General features: G+C 48.2%; 2 protein-coding genes across 5 annotated transcripts in view; both read right to left on the bottom strand.

Moving 5' to 3' along the window:
• LOC135555242 (inactive serine protease PAMR1-like) overlaps window positions 1-21,909 on the bottom strand; it is a 104,826-nt gene that overhangs the window by 46,445 nt on the left and 36,472 nt on the right. The gene's annotated exons all lie outside the window — the stretch shown is intronic.
• Window positions 15,093-17,796, bottom strand: slc35c1 (solute carrier family 35 member C1). 2 transcript variants are annotated; one of them, XM_064987543.1, is made up of 3 exons: window positions 17,505-17,796; window positions 16,520-17,028; window positions 15,093-16,237 (listed from the first exon to the last, which is right to left on the bottom strand). In XM_064987543.1, exons 2-3 carry the CDS (start codon window positions 16,995-16,997, stop codon window positions 15,666-15,668), a joined length of 1,050 nt encoding a protein of 349 aa, XP_064843615.1. In that variant the 5' UTR covers window positions 16,998-17,028; window positions 17,505-17,796; the 3' UTR covers window positions 15,093-15,665. The 2 variants fall into 2 exon arrangements, with proteins under 2 accessions (XP_064843615.1, XP_064843610.1); XM_064987538.1 differs by lacking the exon at window positions 17,505-17,796 and having other exon boundaries at window positions 16,520-17,474.

Here is a 21,909-nt window from a genome sequence, read left to right as displayed (position 1 = left end):
GATAAGTTAATAGTAAAATCATTTCATAGTTTTTTTATAAATTGAACCTTTATTTAACTTTGCAAGTCAGTCAATAACAAATTCTTATTTACAATGATGGCCTACACCAGCCAAACCTGGACGACGCTGGGCCAATTAAGCACTGCCATATGGGACTCCCAATCACAGGCCGGGTTGTGATACAGCCTGGATTTGAACCAGGGTGTCTGTAGTGACACCTCTAGCACTGAGATGCAGTGCCTTAGACCACTGAACCAGGGTGTCTGTAGTGACACCTCTAACACTGAGATGCAGTGCCTTAGACCGCTGAACCAGGGTGTCTGTAGTGACACCTCTAGCACTGAGATGCAGTGCCTTAGACCACTGAACCAGGGTGTCTGTAGTGACTCCTCTAGCACTGAGATGCAGTGCCTTAGACCACTGAACCAGGGGGTCTGTAGTGACACCTCTAGCACTGAGATGCAGTGCCTTAGACCGCTGAACCAGGGTGTCTGTAGTGACACCTCTAGCACTGAGATGCAGTGCCTTAGACCGCTGAACCAGGGTGTCTGTAGTGACACCTCTAGCACTGAGATGCAGTGCCTTAGACCACTGAACCAGGGGGTCTGTAGTGACTCCTCTAGCACTGAGATGCAGTGCTTTAGACCACTGAACCAGGGTGTCTGTAGTGACACCTCTAGCACTGAGATGCAGTGCCTTAGACCACTGAACCAGGGTGTCTGTAGTGACACCTCTAGCACTGAGATGCAGTGCCTTAGACCACTGAACCAGGGTGTCTGTAGTGACACCTCTAGCACTGAGATGCAGTGCCTTAGACCACTGAACCAGGGTGTCTGTAGTGACACCTCTAGCACTGAGATGCAGTGCCTTAGACCACTGAACCAGGGGGTCTGTAGTGACTCCTCTAGCACTGAGATGCAGTGCCTTAGACCACTGAACCAGGGTGTCTGTAGTGACACCTCTAGCACAGAGATGCAGTGCCTTAGACCACTGAACCAGGGTGTCTGTAGTGACACCTCTAGCACTGAGATGCAGTGCCTTAGACCACTGAACCAGGGTGTCTGTAGTGACACCTCTAGCACTGAGATGCAGTGCCTTAGACCACTGAACCAGGGGGTCTGTAGTGACTCCTCTAGCACTGAGATGCAGTGCCTTAGACCACTGAACCAGGGGGTCTGTAGTGACTCCTCTAGCACTGAGATGCAGTGCCTTAGACCACTGAACCAGGGTGTCTGTAGTGACACCTCTAGCACTGAGATGCAGTGCCTTAGACCACTGAACCAGGGTGTCTGTAGTGACACCTCTAGCACTGAGATGCAGTGCCTTAGACCACTGAACCAGGGTGTCTGTAGTGACACCTCTAGCACTGAGATGCAGTGCCTTAGACCACTGAACCAGGGTGTCTGTAGTGACACCTCTAGCACTGAGATGCAGTGCCTTAGACCACTGAACCAGGGTGTCTGTAGTGACACCTCTAGCACTGAGATGCAGTGCCTTAGACCACTGAACCAGGGTGTCTGTAGTGACTCCTCTAGCACTGAGATGCAGTGCCTTAGACCACTGCACCAGGGTGTCTGTAGTGACCTCTAGCACTGAGATGCAGTGCCTTAGACCACTGAACCAGGGTGTCTGTAGTGACACCTCTAGCACTGAGATGCAGTGCCTTAGACCACTGAACCAGGGTGTCTGTAGTGACACCTCTAGCACTGAGATGCAGTGCCTTAGACCACTGAACCAGGGTGTCTGTAGTGACTCCTCTAGCACTGAGATGCAGTGCCTTAGACCACTGAACCAGGGTGTCTGTAGTGACACCTCTAGCACTGAGATGCAGTGCCTTAGACCACTGAACCAGGGTGTCTGTAGTGACACCTCTAGCACTGAGATGCAGTGCCTTAGACCACTGAACCAGGGGGTCTGTAGTGACACCTCTAGCACTGAGATGCAGTGCCTTAGACCGCTGAACCAGGGTGTCTGTAGTGACACCTCTAGCACTGAGATGCAGTGCCTTAGACCACTGAACCAGGGGGTCTGTAGTGACACCTCTAGCACTGAGATGCAGTGCCTTAGACCACTGAACCAGGGTGTCTGTAGTGACACCTCTAGCACTGAGATGCAGTGCCTTAGACCACTGAACCAGGGTGTCTGTAGTGACACCTCTAGCACAGAGATGCAGTGCCTTAGACCACTGAACCAGGGTGTCTGTAGTGACACCTCTAGCACTGAGATGCAGTGCCTTAGACCACTGAACCAGGGTGTCTGTAGTGACACCTCTAGCACTGAGATGCAGTGCCTTAGACCACTGAACCAGGGGGTCTGTAGTGACTCCTCTAGCACTGAGATGCAGTGCCTTAGACCACTGAACCAGGGTGTCTGTAGTGACTCCTCTAGCACTGAGATGCAGTGCCTTAGACCACTGAACCAGGGTCTGTAGTGACCTCTAGCACTGAGATGCAGTGCCTTAGACCACTGAACCAGGGTGTCTGTAGTGACACCTCTAGCACTGAGATGCAGTGCCTTAGACCACTGCACCAGGGTGTCTGTAGTGACCTCTAGCACTGAGATGCAGTGCCTTAGACCACTGAACCAGGGTGTCTGTAGTGACCTCTAGCACTGAGATGCAGTGCCTTAGACCACTGCACCAGGGTGTCTGTAGTGACCTCTAGCACTGAGATGCAGTGCCTTAGACCACTGAACCAGGGTGTCTGTAGTGACCTCTAGCACTGAGATGCAGTGCCTTAGACCACTGCACCAGGGTGTCTGTAGTGACACCTCTAGCACTGAGATGCAGTGCCTTAGACCACTGAACCAGGGGGTCTGTAGTGACTCCTCTAGCACTGAGATGCAGTACCTTAGACCACTGAACCAGGGTGTCTGTAGTGACCTCTAGCACTGAGATGCAGTGCCTTAGACCACTGAACCAGGGGGTCTGTAGTGACTCCTCTAGCACTGAGATGCAGTACCTTAGACCACTGAACCAGGGTGTCTGTAGTGACTCCTCTAGCACTGAGATGCAGTGCCTTAGACCACTGAACCAGGGTGTCTGTAGTGACACCTCTAACACTGAGATGCAGTGCCTTAGACCACTGAACCAGGGTCTGTAGTGACTCCTCTAGCACTGAGATGCAGTGCCTTAGACCACTGAACCAGGGTGTCTGTAGTGACCTCTAGCACTGAGATGCAGTGCCTTAGACCACTGAACCAGGGTGTCTGTAGTGACCTCTAGCACTGAGATGCAGTGCCTTAGACCACTGAACCAGGGTGTCTGTAGTGACCTCTAGCACTGAGATGCAGTACCTTAGACCACTGAACCAGGGTGTCTGTAGTGACCTCTAGCACTGAGATGCAGTGCCTTAGACCACTGAACCAGGGGGTCTGTAGTGACTCCTCTAGCACTGAGATGCAGTGCCTTAGACCACTGAACCAGGGTGTCTGTAGTGACACCTCTAGCACTGAGATGCAGTGTCTTAGACCACTGAACCAGGGGGTCTGTAGTGACACCTCTAGCACTGAGATGCAGTGCCTTAGACCACTGAACCAGGGTGTCTGTAGTGACACCTCTAGCACTGAGATGCAGTGTCTTAGACCACTGAACCAGGGGGTCTGTAGTGACACCTCTAGCACTGAGATGCAGTGCCTTAGACCACTGAACCAGGGTGTCTGTAGTGACACCTCTAGCACTGAGATGCAGTGCCTTAGACCGCTGAACCAGGGTCTGTAGTGACACCTCTAGCACTGAGATGCAGTGCCTTAGACCACTGAACCAGGGTGTCTGTAGTGACACCTCTAACACTGAGGTGCAGTGCCTTAGACCACTGAACCAGGGTCTGTAGTGACACCTCTAGCACTGAGATGCAGTGCCTTAGACCACTGAACCAGGGTGTCTGTAGTGACACCTCTAACACTGAGGTGCAGTGTCTTAGACCACTGAACCAGGGTCTGTAGTGACACCTCTAGCACTGAGATGCAGTGCCTTAGACCACTGAACCAGGGTGTCTGTAGTGACTCCTCTAGCACTGAGGTGCAGTGCCTTAGACCACTGAACCAGGGTGTCTGTAGTGACTCCTAACACTGAGATGCAGTGCCTTAGACCACTGAACCAGGGTCTGTAGTGACACCTCTAGCACTGAGATGCAGTGCCTTAGACCACTGAACCAGGGTGTCTGTAGTGACTCCTCTAGCACTGAGGTGCAGTGCCTTAGACCACTGAACCAGGGTCTGTAGTGACACCTCTAGCACTGAGATGCAGTGCCTTAGACCACTGAACCAGGGTGTCTGTAGTGACTCCTCTAGCACTGAGGTGCAGTGCCTTAGACCACTGAACCAGGGGGTCTGTAGTGACACCTCTAACACTGAGATGCAGTGTCTTAGACCACTGAACCAGGGGGTCTGTAGTGACACCTCTAGCACTGAGATGCAGTGCCTTAGACCACTGAACCAGGGTGTCTGTAGTGACACCTCTAACACTGAGGTGCAGTGCCTTAGACCACTGAACCAGGGTCTGTAGTGACACCTCTAGCACTGAGATGCAGTGCCTTAGACCACTGAACCAGGGTGTCTGTAGTGACACCTCTAACACTGAGGTGCAGTGTCTTAGACCACTGAACCAGGGTCTGTAGTGACACCTCTAGCACTGAGATGCAGTGCCTTAGACCACTGAACCAGGGTGTCTGTAGTGACTCCTCTAGCACTGAGGTGCAGTGCCTTAGACCACTGAACCAGGGTGTCTGTAGTGACTCCTCTAACACTGAGATGCAGTGCCTTAGACCACTGAACCAGGGTCTGTAGTGACACCTCTAGCACTGAGATGCAGTGCCTTAGACCACTGAACCAGGGTGTCTGTAGTGACACCTCTAACACTGAGGTGCAGTGTCTTAGACCACTGAACCAGGGTCTGTAGTGACACCTCTAGCACTGAGATGCAGTGCCTTAGACCACTGAACCAGGGTGTCTGTAGTGACTCCTCTAGCACTGAGGTGCAGTGCCTTAGACCACTGAACCAGGGTGTCTGTAGTGACTCCTCTAGCACTGAGATGCAGTGTCTTAGACCACTGAACCAGGGTCTGTAGTGACACCTCTAGCACTGAGATGCAGTGCCTTAGACCACTGAACCAGGGTGTCTGTAGTGACTCCTCTAGCACTGAGGTGCAGTGTCTTAGACCACTGAACCAGGGTGTCTGTAGTGACTCCTCTAGCACTGAGATGCAGTGCCTTAGACCACTGAACCATGGTGTCTGTAGTGACTCCTCTAGCACTGAGATGCAGTGTCTTAGACCACTGAACCAGGGTGTCTGTAGTGACTCCTCTAGCACTGAGATGCAGTGCCTTAGACCACTGAACCAGGGTGTCTGTAGTGACTCCTCTAGCACTGAGATGCAGTGCCTTAGACCACTGAACCAGGGTGTCTGTAGTGACTCCTCTAGCACTGAGATGCAGTGCCTTAGACCACTGAACCATGGTGTCTGTAGTGACTCCTCTAGCACTGAGATGCAGTGCCTTAGACCACTGAACCATGGTGTCTGTAGTGACTCCTCTAGCACTGAGATGCAGTGCCTTAGACCTCTGAACCAGGGTCTGTAGTGACACCTCTAGCACTGAGATGCAGTGCCTTAGACCACTGAACCAGGGTGTCTGTAGTGACTCCTCTAGCACTGAGATGCAGTGCCTTAGACCACTGAACCAGGGTGTCTGTAGTGACTCCTCTAGCACTGAGATGCAGTACCTTAGACCACTGAACCAGGGGGTCTGTAGTGACTCCTCTAACACTGAGATGCAGTGCCTTAGACCACTGAACCATGGTGTCTGTAGTGACTCCTCTAGCACTGAGATGCAGTGCCTTAGACCGCTGCACCAGGGTGTCTGTAGTGACTCCTCTAACACTGAGATGCAGTGCCTTAGACCACTGCACCAGGGTGTCTGTAGTGACCTCTAGCACTGAGATGCAGTACCTTAGACCACTGAACCAGGGTCTGTAGTGACTCCTCTAGCACTGAGATGCAGTGCCTTAGACCACTGAACCAGGGTCTGTAGTGACTCCTCTAACACTGAGATGCAGTGCCTTAGACCACTGAACCAGGGTGTCTGTAGTGACTCCTCTAACACTGAGATGCAGTGCCTTAGACCACTGCACCAGGGTGTCTGTAGTGACACCTCTAGCACTGAGATGCAGTGCCTTAGACCACTGAACCAGGGTGTCTGTAGTGACTCCTCTAGCACTGAGATGCAGTGCCTTAGACCACTGAACCAGGGTGTCTGTAGTGACTCCTCTAGCACTGAGATGCAGTGTCTTAGACCACTGAACCAGGGGGTCTGTAGTGACTCCTCTAGCACTGAGATGCAGTGTCTTAGACCACTGAACCAGGGGGTCTGTAGTGACTCCTCTAGCACTGAGATGCAGTGTCTTAGACCACTGAACCAGGGTGTCTGTAGTGACTCCTCTAGCACTGAGATGCAGTGTCTTAGACCACTGAACCAGGGTGTCTGTAGTGACTCCTCTAACACTGAGATGCAGTGCCTTAGACCTCTGAACCAGGGTCTGTAGTGACTCCTCTAGCACTGAGATGCAGTGCCTTAGACCACTGAACCAGGGTGTCTGTAGTGACTCCTCTAACACTGAGATGCAGTGCCTTAGACCACTGAACCAGGGTGTCTGTAGTGACACCTCTAGCACTGAGATGCAGTGCCTTAGACTGCTGAACCATGGTGTCTGTAGTGACACCTCTAGCACTGAGATGCAGTGCCTTAGACCACTGAACCAGGGTGTCTGTAGTGACTCCTCTAGCACTGAGATGCAGTGCCTTAGACCACTGAACCAGGGTGTCTGTAGTGACACCTCTAGCACTGAGATGCAGTGCCTTAGACCACTGAACCAGGGTGTCTGTAGTGACACCTCTAGCACTGAGATGCAGTGCCTTAGACCACTGAGATGCAGTGCCTTAGACCACTGAGATGCAGTACCTTAGACCACTGAGATGCAGTGCCTTAGACCACTGAACCAGGGTGTCTGTAGTGACACCTCTAGCACTGAGATGCAGTGCCTTAGACCACTGAGATGCAGTGCCTTAGACCACTGAGATGCAGTGCCTTAGACCACTGAGATGCAGTACCTTAGACCACTGAGGTGCAGTGCCTTAGACCGCTGAACCAGGGTGTCTGTATTGACTCCTCTAGCACTGAGATGCAGTGCCTTAGACCACTGAACCAGGGGGTCTGTAGTGACTCCTCTAGCACTGAGATGCAGTGCCTTAGACCACTGAACCAGGGGGTCTGTAGTGACTCCTCTAACACTGAGATGCAGTGCCTTAGACCACTGAACCAGGGGGTCTGTAGTGACTCCTCTAACACTGAGATGCAGTGCCTTAGACCACTGAACCAGGGTGTCTGTAGTGACTCCTCTAGCACTGAGATGCAGTGCCTTAGACCACTGAACCAGGGGGTCTGTAGTGACTCCTCTAACACTGAGATGCAGTGCCTTAGACCACTGAACCAGGGGGTCTGTAGTGACTCCTCTAACACTGAGATGCAGTGCCTTAGACCACTGAGATGCAGTGCCTTAGACCGCTGAGATGCAGTGCCTTAGACCGCTGAGATGCAGTGCCTTAGACCGCTGCACCACTCAGGAGCCCCATCATTAAAGTGACTATGCATAGAGAATATAACTCGAGAGTAGCAGCAGCGTAAAATAGGGGGTAGTGGGGGGGGGTGGGGGGGGACAATGCAAATAGTCTGGGTAGCCATTTGATTAGCTGTTCAGGAGTCTTATGGCTTGGGGGTAAAAACTCTCCATACAATTGTAGCCAAAAAGATGGGACATGAATAAAATAGTTGCAAGCTGTTCACTATAAATATATATATTGAACCTAACTGTTGTATTTTAAGCCCATAATTTACCTGCTGGCTAGATTTCCATTTGTTTTTATTCAGAGCCCTATACTGCACAGGTATAATGCATTATGTTGCAGAACACATGGTAAGAATTGGTGAACTGAAATGTTGATAGAGAGACATCATACACTGTAGGTTATAAGCCTTACTACAACACATCATGAAGGCTCATGCTTACAAGAAGTTATAATATATCTGCAGGCTTTAGTGTTCAAGTTCTACTGAAAAGTATAGGAGGCATTGGGTACATGGTTGTCTCCTTCACACAATATATTGGAACTATTCATCAATCTGTCACAGAATGAGTTTTGGGAATGTCATCTCCTCTGCATGGGTGCAGTCCACACTGTCCATTTTGTTATCATGAGTCATTTATTATCTGGTTACACATGAAGGGTAGAAGGGCAGAAAATACTACAAGTAAACATGATGTGTTGAGAGACAGGCACTCCACCATCAACATAACATCCACAGTAACCACGGCTGTTAGGATTGAGAGACAGGCTCACCACCATAGACAGTCCACAATAACCACGGCTGTTAGGATTGAGAGACAGGCTCACCACCATAGACAGTCCACAATAACCACGGCTGTTAGGGATGAGAGACAGGCACACCACCATAGACAGTCCACAATAACCACGGCTGTTAGGGATGAGAGACAGGCACACCACCATAGACAGTCCACAATAACCACGGCTGTTAGGATTGAGAGACAGGCTCACCACCATAGACAGTCCACAATAACCACGGCTGTTAGGATTGAGAGACAGGCTCACCACCATAGACAGTCCACAATAACCACGGCTGTTAGGGATGAGAGACAGGCTCACCACCATAGACAGTCCACAATAACCACGGCTGTTAGGATTGAGAGACAGGCACACCACCATAGACAGTCCACAATAACCACGGCTGTTAGGGATGAGAGACAGGCTCACCACCATAGACATTCCACAATAACCACGGCTGTTAGGGATGAGAGACAGGCACACCACCATCAACATTCCAAAATAACCACGGCTGTTAGGGTTGAGAGACAGGCTCACCACCATAGACAGTCCACAATAACCACGGCTGTAGGGATGAGAGACAGGCACACCACCATAGACAGTCCACAATAACCACGGCTGTAGGGATGAGAGGCTGGCTCACCACCATAGACAGTCCACAATAACCACGGCTGTTAGGGTTGAGAGACAGCCTCACCACCATAGACATTCCACAATAACCACGGCTGTTAGGGTTGAGAGGCAGACACACCACCATAGACAGTCCACAATAACCACGGCTGTAGGGATGAGAGGCTGGCTCACCACCATAGACAGTCCACAATAACCACGGCTGTAGGGATGAGAGACAGGCACACCACCATAGACAGTCCACAATAACCACGGCTGTTAGGGTTGAGAGACAGGCACACCACCATAGACAGTCCACAATAACCACGGCTGTTAGGGTTGAGAGACAGGCTCACCACCATAGACAGTCCACAATAACCACGGCTGTTAGGGATGAGACAGGCTCACCACCAGACAGTCCACAATAACCACGGCTGTTAGGGTTGAGAGACAGGCACACCACCATAGACAGTCCACAATAACCATGGCTGTTAGGATTGAGACAGGCACACCACCATAGACAGTCCACAATAACCACGGCTGTTAGGGTTGAGACAGGCACACCACCATAGACAGTCCACAATAACCACGGCTGTTAGGGATGAGAGACAGACTCACCACCATAGACAGTCCACAATAACCACGGCTGTTAGGGATGAGAGACAGACTCACCACCATAGACAGTCCACAATAACCACGGCTGTTAGGGATGAGACAGGCACACCACCATAGACAGTCCACAATAACCAGGGCTGTTAGGATTGAGAGGCAGGCTCACCACCATAGACAGTCCACAATAACCATGGCTGTTAGGATTGAGACAGGCACACCACCATAGACAGTCCACAATAACCATGGCTGTTAGGATTGAGACAGGCACACCACCATAGACAGTCCACAATAACCATGGCTGTTAGGATTGAGACAGGCACACCACCATAGACAGTCCACAATAACCACGGCTGTTAGGGTTGAGAGACAGGCACACCACCATAGACAGTCCACAATAACCACGGCTGTTAGGATTGAGAGGCAGACACACCACCATAAACATACCACAATAACCAGGGCTGTTAGGATTGAGACAGGCACACCACCATAGACAGTCCACAATAACCACGGCTGTTAGGGATGAGAGACAGGCACACCACCATAGACAGTCCACAATAACCATGGCTGTTGGGATTGAGAGACAGGCACACCACCATAGACAGTCCACAATAACCACGGCTGTAGGGATTGAGACAGGCTCACCACCAGACAGTCCACAATAACCACGGCTGTTAGGGTTGAGAGACAGGCACACCACCATAGACAGTCCACAATAACCACGGCTGTTGGGATTGAGAGACAGGCTCACCACCATAGACATTCCACAATAACCATGGCTGTTAGGATTGAGACAGGCACACCACCATAGACAGTCCACAATAACCACGGCTGTTGGGATTGAGAGACAGGCTCACCACCATAGACATTCCACAATAACCATGGCTGTTAGGATTGAGACAGACACACCACCATAAACATACCACAATAACCAGGGCTGTTAGGATTGAGACAGGCACACCACCATAGGCAGTCCACAATAACCACGGCTGTTAGGGTTGAGAGACAGGCACACCACCATAGACAGTCCACAATAACCACGGCTGTAGGGATGAGAGACAGGCTCACCACCATAGACAGTCCACAATAACCACGGCTGTTAGGGTTGAGAGGCAGACACACCACCATAAACATACCACAATAACCAGGGCTGTTAGGATTGAGAGGCAGGCTCACCACCATAGACAGTCCACAATAACCACGGCTGTTAGGGTTGAGACAGGCACACCACCATAGACAGTCCACAATAACCAGGGCTGTTAGGATTGAGAGGCAGGCTCACCACCATAGACATTCCACAATAACCACGGCTGTTAGGATTGAGACAGGCACACCACCATAGACAGTCCACAATAACCACGGCTGTTAGGGTTGACAGACAGTCCACAATAACCACGGCTGTAGGGATGAGAGACAGGCTCACCACCATAGACAGTCCACAATAACCACGGCTGTTAGGGTTGAGAGGCAGACACACCACCATAAACATACCACAATAACCAGGGCTGTTAGGATTGAGAGGCAGGCTCACCACCATAGACAGTCCACAATAACCATGGCTGTTAGGATTGAGACAGGCACACCACCATAGACAGTCCACAATAACCATGGCTGTTAGGATTGAGACAGGCACACCACCATGGACAGTCCACAATAACCACGGCTGTTGGGATTGAGAGACAGGCTCACCACCATAGACATTCCACAATAACCATGGCTGTTAGGATTGAGACAGGCACACCACCATAGACAGTCCACAATAACCATGGCTGTTAGGATTGAGACAGGCACACCACCATAGACAGTCCACAATAACCACGGCTGTTAGGGTTGAGAGACAGGCACACCACCATAGACAGTCCACAATAACCACGGCTGTTAGGATTGAGAGGCAGACACACCACCATAAACATACCACAATAACCAGGGCTGTTAGGATTGAGACAGGCACACCACCATAGACAGTCCACAATAACCACGGCTGTTAGGGTTGAGAGACAGGCACACCACCATAGACAGTCCACAATAACCATGGCTGTTGGGATTGAGAGACAGGCTCACCACCATAGACAGTCCACAATAACCACGGCTGTTAGGGATGAGAGACAAACTCACCACCATAAACAGTCCACAATAACCACGGCTGTTAGGGATGAGAGGCAGGCCCACCACCATAGACATTCCACAATAACCACGGCTGTTAGGGATGAGAGGCAGACACACCACCATAAACAGTCCACAATAACCACGGCTGTTAGGGTTGAGAGACAGGCCCACCACCATAGACAGTCCAAAATAACCACGGCTGTTAGGATTGAGAGGCAGGCTCACCACCATAGACAGTCCAAAATAACCACGGCTGTTGGGATGAGAGACAGGCTCACCACCATAGACAGTCTACAATAACCACGGCTGTTGGGATGTAAATAGTCCGGTTGGCCATTTGATATTGTTCAGCAGTCTTATGGCTTGGGGTTAGAAGCTGTTAAGGAGCCTTTTGGACCTGGACTTGGCGCTCCGGTACTGCTTGACGTATGGTAGCAGAGAGAACAGTCTATGACTTGGGTGACTGGAATTTCATTTCAACATTGAACACGGCTGTTGCGATTGAGAGACAGGTCTACCACCATCAACATTCCAAAATAGCCTTGGGTGTTGGGATGACCGTGAGAAAGCAACTTCAGCCAGATGGTACTTGGACACTACTAGTGTGAGGGACTAATGCTGCTTAGGCAACTAACTACAGCCAGATGGCACCCTCTGACCATACCAGTGTGAGGGACTAATGCTGCTTAGGCAACTAACTACAGCCAGATGGCACCCTCTGACCATACCAGTGTGAGGGACTAATGCTGCTTAGGCAACTAACTACAGCCAGGTGGCACCCTCTGACCATACCAGTGTGAGGGACTGACAGAGTTACTCATTCCTTTATACTGGTGCCATCTAGTGTTAGCTTTGTGTTTAGTAGCTTCAGGACCAAGTCTTCCCGGACCGATTCCCATCGGTTTAACTGCGTAGGTCTGACACCATTAACTACCTCAGCTCTTCTCAGTTGACCAAACCCCTAGAAGAGGTGATTTCTGCTAAGGTTTCTGCTCAGGCATAAGCAAGTGAAGTATTGTTCTGTGTAAAAAATATATTTAAAAAAGGAAGATTTATGCTTGATCATGAATACAGATAAAATAACACATTTACAAGAGGTGAGTTACACGTTGTGATTAACAGAATGTCCATTTATTTTTCTGAAGTAACACATAAAAAAAGTCACATTCACTGAATAACTAAATATTTTCTAAAATAAATCTGTATCTTTTCTTAAAAACGCCATCTGGAGAATACCCGTCTATGTCGGCTAACCAGCTCTGAAATCCCATGTACGGTATCTTCCAACGCACTACAAACCCTGAGCAAAAAATATATAGAAGAAAAACAGACTTTTTATCAAGTGGACGCAGAAGCAAAACCTGAAACCTGAGAGACCCACATTTTAGGATCTCTCAGATCACCAGCCTTGAGTCTATGTAAATTCCTTTTCTCGTGTCCCATTTCCTTATTCTCATTGGTCTGAAATGATGACACTACAGAAGAGGATAAGCAGAGAGGACTTTAGGAAAGAAGGGTGTTTTAGAGTGCAGGGTCTCAACCCGGCACTGAGACAGGAAGGAGTTATGACATCATAATGATGATGCTACCGCAGGCCACTTGGCTGGTTACCCAACAGTCTTCCTTCATGATTGAAGTTTCATGACACAGACAATACATCAATACAGACATCATCTTTAACATTCATTCTATAATCCGTCACTTTTCAAGACAAAACACACAAAATAAACAGCCATAGAAAATCTCCATCTCAGGGCATAAACAGTTCAGATTACATCCTTTGTTGTCAATTATTCAAAATGTAGTGCCCCTACTGAAGCCAGAGAGAATCAACCATCTCTTTGACGGTTTTCACTTTTATCACCTACAGTGTCACTGCTTCAAAGACATAACGTAACGTGGTCCATAAAACCAGCACAGGCTTAATCACTTATTAACTAAGGTGAGCTATTACAGTCTCAGAGCAAGTGACGTCACCGATTGAAACGCTATTTAGCGCGGACCACAGCTAACTAAGCTAGCCGTTTCACATCCGTTACACTCACCCCCCTTTTGACCTCTTCCTTTTCCACCTTACAGTCGGTCTCCACCCTCCGTATGCAAACTGTATACCCAACATAAGAGCCCCACTTGCCAGAAAACTGTCATATTGCAGTTTTGCGTCACATTCCTGATGACACATACAGGCTAACAGGAAAGTCACTTGATTTAGATACTATCCTACAGACATATGAATAATGTTCTGAAAGAAGAGACACACTGAATAAATAACAGAATTGGACAATAACCGAAGGAAATTATAAAACAATAAGGTCCCACTGAGTAACAAAACAACCCGGTAGCCTTCCTACACCTCTGTGTTACTATAGTAACATTCATTTATATTGACAGCACACAGCCCAACTGTTCCAACATAACATCGCTGTAGAAACAACTCCGTGGTTAGGCCTTAGTGTTTACATTGTCTATGGTCACCAGCGGGTCACCGTCACCACCATGGCAGAAGGTCATTCTAATCCCGCTATACCCCCGGGTCACCGTCACCACCATGGTGGAAGGTCATCCTCATCCCGCTATACCCCCGGGTCACCACCACCACCATGATGATGATGGAAGGCCATCCTAGTCCCACTATACCCCCGGGTCACCACCACCACCACCATGATGATGATGGAAGGCCATCCTAGTCCCACTATACCCCCGGGTCACCACCACCACCATGATGATGATGGAAGGCCATCCTAGTCCCACTATACCCCGGGTCACCACCACCACCATGATGATGATGGAAGGCCATCCTAGTCCCACTATACCCCGGGTCACCACCACCACCATGATGATGATGGAAGGCCATCCTAGTCCCACTATACCCCGGGTCACCACCACCATGATGATGATGGAAGGCCATCCTAGTCCCACTATACCCCGGGTCACCACCACCACCATGATGATGATGGAAGGCCATCCTAGTCCCGCTATACCCCGGGTCACCACCACCACCATGATGATGATGGAAGGCCATCCTAGTCCCACTATACCCCCGGGTCACCACCACCACCATGATGATGATGGAAGGCCATCCTAGTCCCACTATACCCCGGGTCACCACCACCACCATGATGATGATGGAAGGCCATCCTAGTCCCACTATACCCCGGGTCACCACCACCACCATGATGATGATGGAAGGCCATCCTAGTCCCACTATACCCCGGGTCACCACCACCACCATGATGATGATGGAAGGCCATCCTAGTCCCACTATACCCCGGGTCACCACCACCATGATGATGATGGAAGGCCATCCTAGTCCCACTATACCCCGGGTCACCACCACCACCATGATGATGATGGAAGGCCATCCTAGTCCCGCTATACCCCGGGTCACCACCACCACCATGATGATGATGGAAGGCCATCCTAGTCCCACTATACCCCCGGGTCACCACCACCACCATGATGATGATGGAAGGCCATCCTAGTCCCACTATACCCCGGGTCACCACCACCACCATGATGATGATGGAAGGCCATCCTAGTCCCACTATACCCCCGGGTCACCACCACCACCATGATGATGATGGAAGGTCATCCTAGTCCCACTATACCCCCGGGTCACCACCACCACCATGATGATGATGGAAGGCCATCCTAGTCCCACTATACCCCCGGGTCACCACCACCACCATGATGATGATGGAAGGCCATCCTAGTCCCACTATACCCCGGGTCACCACCACCACCATGATGATGATGGAAGGCCATCCTAGTCCCACTATACCCCGGGTCACCACCACCACCATGATGATGATGGAAGGCCATCCTAGTCCCACTATACCCCCGGGTCACCACCACCACCATGATGATGATGGAAGGCCATCCTAGTCCCACTATACCCCCGGGTCACCACCACCACCATGATGATGATGGAAGGCCATCCTAGTCCCACTATACCCCGGCATCACTCTTCTCCCCTAGCAGTTTCTCTTTGGACTCCTCCTGGGGAATGTGGACCTTCTTCATCTCCATGCCTTTGACCCAGGTGTAGGCAGAAGACCCACCAAGGACCATCAGGTTACTAGTCCACCACAGGAAACTTTTACTGGACTGGTTATAGACCACAGCGATGACCGTCTGAGCGCAGGCCTTGGCCGTCCCCGACACGTTGTGCGTCAGCGGACTCGTGAACTTGATTTGGAGGCCCGTCACGTAGCCGATGGCGAAACCGAACACGCCGCCCAGCGTCATCATGCCCCAGAACGTAGGGTCACCCAGGCGGCTGAAATGGACGAGGTGGCCGACCTCACCAAAGACGAGGATGAGTGGGAGGAAGAGGATGCAGGCGTTGATGTTGTTGTAGAAGGAGAGCTTCCAGATGTTTCCGTCTACCGCCGGCATGACCCGCTTGGTGAAGATGGCGTTGAGGGAGACGCAGGCGCTGGCCAGCACACCGAAAAACACACCCGTCCACGACAGGGAGCCCGCCACACCTTCCTGGTCCACACCCAACCAGAATCCACCTGATGGGAGGGACAGACAAAGAAAGAAGCATTAACATGGTCCTTTAGCAGCAATTTACCTTATGTTCAATATATGGCCAATAAAGGTGTGGCCCATGTAGGAATGTATTAACCCGTGGTGCAATTATAGAGAAGCGTGAGGTTACTTATTATAGGTTACCTGGTAGGAAGGACGTTGTCTAACCAGCCTGGCTTGGGTATATGCCTTAGACATGAGAATTTTCTAGAAAGTCAAAGTACTTGCATTAGGCCAGATATAGGTTAGTTATTATTACCACCTACCTAGAATAATTCCACAACACAGGATGGCGTAGAAGGACGTGGTCTGCTTGAGGATCACGTAGGAGAGTAGAACGTTGAAGACTGTGCTGAGTGACCTGCCGACAGTGTAGAAGGCCACACCTACATGCTTCAGGCACAAGTTGTTGAAGGTTATCATTCCAATGAACACGATGGACAGGGGTAGAACCTCCCGGCATACCTTTAGGTCGAACTTGACGGAGGGGAAGTCGATGACACCCGGACATAAGTGGGATAGCAAGTGCATGCCATAGCACAGTCCGACAGTCACAAGGCACTGGTAAAATGTCACAAATAGCGGCGCGTCCAAATCTTTACTGTCGAGCAAGTAGTTATTTAAGAACACCATGGTTATTGAAATGAACCAATAAAGTACGACCACACCACCTATTTTGATGGCTTTAAGTAGAAACGTCTCTCCTTTTCCTTCTTCCATGGAGTCCGAGCCTGCTAGAGCCATTCTCAAGATGTTCGAGCGTTTCAACTGCACCCTGTTCATGATTGAAATCATGGAGGAAGGATATAGAATAGGTTAAAGTAAGATAATTGCAACACTCTGCTACAAAGTAACAGTATACCTATTACCTTCGACCTATCGGATACAAACAATGAACGCCGTCCTCCGATTACATGACAACTTCCTGGACAATATGAGGTACATTTTTTTTAAAGAGACAGTACTACATTAATCCTGCAATGAGAAACAATTCAACTTGAAGCCGAACGCAATATGCACATGCGAGTTCAGTCAGACAGAGTGTAGCCTAATATCGACTGAACAATACTATCAGAATGACCGGATATGTTTATGCCACATGACACTCCTAGGATACATGTAGCAGCCCATCAATACACATAGGCCAACATTCCTCGATCACATGCAGACACCTTTTAAATAATGATGAGTTACTGATTTCTCTATATTTGTCTCTACAATATTACGATTCCCATCTCAATAATGCCTTACCTTAGTTGTCGTCAATATCTTTAAAATGTTCACCAGCTGGAGTCGTGACTTTTGCCACTATAGGACAAGGAACGAGGAAGTAAACGAATCATACAATATTTCTCATCGAGTTTACTCCTCCCACAGGTCCGGGTTGAAACACCCCTTTCTTGCTTTTCCTGATTTTCCACCAGTGTGACAGAGACACCTGTGTCTCTACTACAGCCTAGTCCAGGTATGGGGAGCTCACTCACCCAATTCTCTGTCATTAAGGCCTCGCCCTATGGTCATTCACTTCATCCACATACATAAACCCAGTAGGCTATTGTTACCTGGAATTCCAGGTTAACAGATCAAGTCGATCTAATGCAACAATTCAGGGAGTCGCCTCCAGAACAGAATCAGAGAAAATGTCTATGCATCTTCACAATAGCACCGAATGTTCTGTAAACAGCAGCCCGAGAGCCTTGTAGGGAGCTTGAAGTCACAACATCACCTGCTACGGAATCACACAGTGTCACAGACTGACGGATACATTATCAGCGTGTCCTCGAATCCAGTCTGGTATCAACTTTAACCATAACATTAAACCCTGGGAGACGCGATAAGGGCAGTTGAACAGGTCAGCGGTAGAACATCAGTAATTAGTTACAACAGATTATTATAGACTAACAAGTAAACAACTACTTCATTACTAAATATGGTATCAATCCATATCTACAGTAAATCAAATACAGGAAATAATTTATCAAATGATTGCCCATTACAGTTATAAAAAAATACGTTGGTGCTTGCTTCACGAAAACACTAAAACCACAATATTTCCCGATGTAAAAAAGCCTTATGAAATATTACCCGTTGATGTTGAATACTGGTGTTAATAACACTGTCTCATCCTAATTATAACACAATGGGGCGTGGCCCCAACGCTCCGTCAGGAGATCCAAACCTCTAGAGGTTGAATCAAATCAAACTGTATTGGTCACATTCACATGGTTAGCAGATGTTAATGCGAGTGTAGCGAAATGCTTGTGCTGCTAGTTCCGACAGTGCAGCAATATCTAACATGTAATCTAACAATTCCACAACTACCTAGGTGTTGGGTTAAGAAAGAACCCTACCCCCTTCCTTCGGGAGAACGAGCGTGTCCACTCGCTTCTCTATACCACGTCTCCACGTATCTCCGATCATCTCGAGGGCGCCATCCTACTTCTGAGACCGATGTGGAGAATTCAGGGGTCGTCCCAACAGAGCCTCAAACCAGGCTACTGCGACTGTCAACTCAACACCTTAGCCGCTATGCCAAGAGATCTGAACATCTTGATGAAGTCGCTAGGTATTGCTTTATGTACAGTACAGTATCACATAAATTATTACATAACCATTATTTAGCTTGTGAAATGTGATTATCGCTATCTGGCGAAGAGGTCCATTATCAGATGAACTAGTGGAGACCATTTTTATATATCTGCGTGTAGTTTTAAGGAAGTCGCTAACTAAACTAACATATGGTGAGATGCTGGAGGAAGCTTTCAATCGGTCAGTAGCAGAGTAATATGAGAAGAATACAATTTCTGATATATATTTTTTGATGTTCTAAACTAAGTGTTTTGATAACTTTTAAATGTAGTAACAGGTCCATGAGGAATAAACAGCTCTTTACATAATACCATAGAAGACATGTTCTGCCAATAGAACAATGTGTGCCTTTCATATTTCATTGTCTTTCCCAGCTGATACAGATACTGTGTCTATCTGCATTTTGTCAGGTGGTAATGAGGCTACCTTGGTAAACATGTCAGAATGGTCATACCTTCCTGTGTGGTGTCCTGTGTACAACAGGAAGTCTCTGGTTGTGGTGCAGAATACACAGTGTTTCCCCCTTCCCATACTGACTGATACCATTACGTTTAATAATAAAACAATACAATTAAAGATTTGACATCAGTATCAAGCCCGTCTGTCAGTCTGGACTTCAACACATCATCGTGCACTTCTGGCTCCATACATGTTTCTGTGAACACATACACACATAGTCATTGTTCTATTACCAATGGCAGTTAGAACAGGTGATATCTGACACACAAACAGACTCTATGTTGAAGTATGAACAGGTGAGATGAAACCTACCCAATTGAGGACTCCCCATCAAAGGACAGAGGCAGACAAAGCATCTCCAGTCCTTCTGTAGCAATAGGCAGTTCATAACGTTGTGGATGTATTGAGTGTCAGGTCTCCTATCTAATTCTGTTCTTCCCATCAACAAATAATCTGTCTAACTCTTCCCACATGTGAACACACCCACATCAAACTACATCCCTGAGCTGACAAGGTACAAATCTGCCGTTCTGCCCCTGAACAGGCAGTTAACCCACTGTTCCTAGGCCATCATTGAAAATCAGAATTTGTTCTTAACTGACTTGCCTAGTTAAATAAAGGTAAAAAAAAATAATCCTGAAACCAACTCACATTTGAATTCAGTCATAGCCGCTAGCATTTCTTAATGAACCAAATCTAAAACTAGGCCAAATCAGGAAGTGGACTGCTCTTTATGTAGTGTCTGTGTGGCAGCTCATGTGCTTCTACACAATGGTAAACACTGTCAGTTCAATACAGAAACGTCAGCCACAATGTGGCTTCATCCCTCCCCAGCAGCCCCTCAGACAGTAGGCAATACTCCTTTATGACCAGTAGATGAGGATATAGTCATGAGCTGGTTTACAAAGGTGTTGTAGGATGACTGAAGTGATGGTTACATGTTACATACATAGCAGGGCAAGAAAATGATCCCTTTGACACACTTATCAAGAGAACATCCCTGGTCATCACTACTGCCTCTGGTCTGGCGGACTCACTAAACACAAATGCTTTGTTTGTAAACTATGTCTGAGTGTTGGAGTGTGCCCCTGGCTATCCGTTAAATAGAAATAAAAACTAGAAAATCTGGTTTGCTTATTATAAGGAATTTGAAATTATTTATAATTTTACTTTTGATACTTAAGTATATTTTAGGAATTACATTTACTTTGGATTCTTAAGTATATTTAAAACCAAATATTTTTAGACTTTTACTCAAGTAGTATTTTAGTGGGTGACTTTCACTTGAGTCATTTTCTATTAAGGTATCTTTACGTTTACTCAAGTATGAAGATTGGGTAGTTTTTCCACCACTGTCTTGAACCATGGTTACCAACCCATCCACTCTATCCCCTACTCCAGCACCATGGTTACCAACCCATCCACTCTGTCCCCTACTCCAGAACCATGGTTACCAACCCATCAACTCTATCCCCTACTCCAGAAGCATGGTTACCAACCCATCCATTCTATCCCCTACTCCAGAACCATGGTTACCAACCCATCAACTCTATCCCCTACTCCAGAAGCATGGTTACCAACCCATCCATTCTATCCCCTACTCCAGAACCATGGTTACCAACCCATCAACTCTATCCCCTACTCCAGAAGCATGGTTACCAACCCATCCATTCTATCCCCTACTCCAGCACCATGGTTACCAACCTATCCACTCTATCCCCTACTCCAGAACCATGGTTACCAACCCATCCTCTCTGTCCCCTACTCCAGAACCATGGTTACCAACACACCACCACTTAATAATGAGGAGTGAAAGTCTCACTTGTGTTTTATTATGACCTGGAATGACATGGCGTGTCATAATGATGATGTCATAATCAAGCTCAAGATAAAATCAAATCAAATCAAACACACATATTTAGCAGATGTTATTGCGGGTGTAGCGAAATGCTTGTAAATGTGGGGAAGCCTGGGTTGTAGTCATTAGTCCAAAATTAGTTCAAACAGTTGCATTTTGCTATGAAAACAAAAGTTTCTATTTTACAAAATCAGGTAGGTCCCTCCCCGTTTTGTTCCTTTTGCTTCCGTTTGAGAAAGGTTTTGTAACGGTGTAATGAATACACCCCTGGACAAAAGCCTCGCTCACAGCAGCTGAAATTCAGTTCAGTACAGCCTTGCTACAGTAATCACACCCAGTTGTTGAATTGGACATTTTCTTGTTGCTATGCTGTATTTGGCCACTGGGGGTCGCTGTGGTTATATATTTCCGCTGGTTTTAGATTCTATTGTAATTGTTTATATTTAGTGTTGTTGTTTATGTTCTTCCTATGATAGAGATAATCTTTACAACAACTAGTAGCACACCATAACCAGACCAATGTCAACCCGTATCTATGTGGCTGTAATAAACAGAAAATATAAGTGTCCTACATATTCCTGCTGGGGAGATGGCCAGCGTCTTCTGAATAGTTAACCTCTAAGGATTGGCCCCTTTTAAAACATTTTTTTTAGACTAAAATGACATACCAAAATATAACTGCCTGTAGCTCAGGCCCTGAAGCAAGGATATGCATTTTCTTGGTACCATTTGAAAAGAAACACTTTAAAG

The sequence above is a fragment of the Oncorhynchus masou genome, chromosome 2, assembly GCF_036934945.1.
Source record: "Oncorhynchus masou masou isolate Uvic2021 chromosome 2, UVic_Omas_1.1, whole genome shotgun sequence".
Classification (NCBI taxonomy): domain Eukaryota; kingdom Metazoa; phylum Chordata; class Actinopteri; order Salmoniformes; family Salmonidae; genus Oncorhynchus; species Oncorhynchus masou.
The sequence above is the reverse complement of the archived record's forward strand: the minus strand, read 5'-3'. Positions and strand labels throughout refer to the sequence as shown.

Coding starts and splice junctions, on each gene's coding strand:
- slc35c1 (XM_064987538.1), bottom strand. CDS start 17,048: ATGATTTCAATCATGAACAGGGTGCAGTTGAAACGCTCGAACATCTTG. Junction 16,238..16,519: donor GTGTTGTGGAATTATTCTAG/GTAGGTGGTAAT, acceptor CCCTCCCATCAG/GTGGATTCTGGTTGGGTGTG.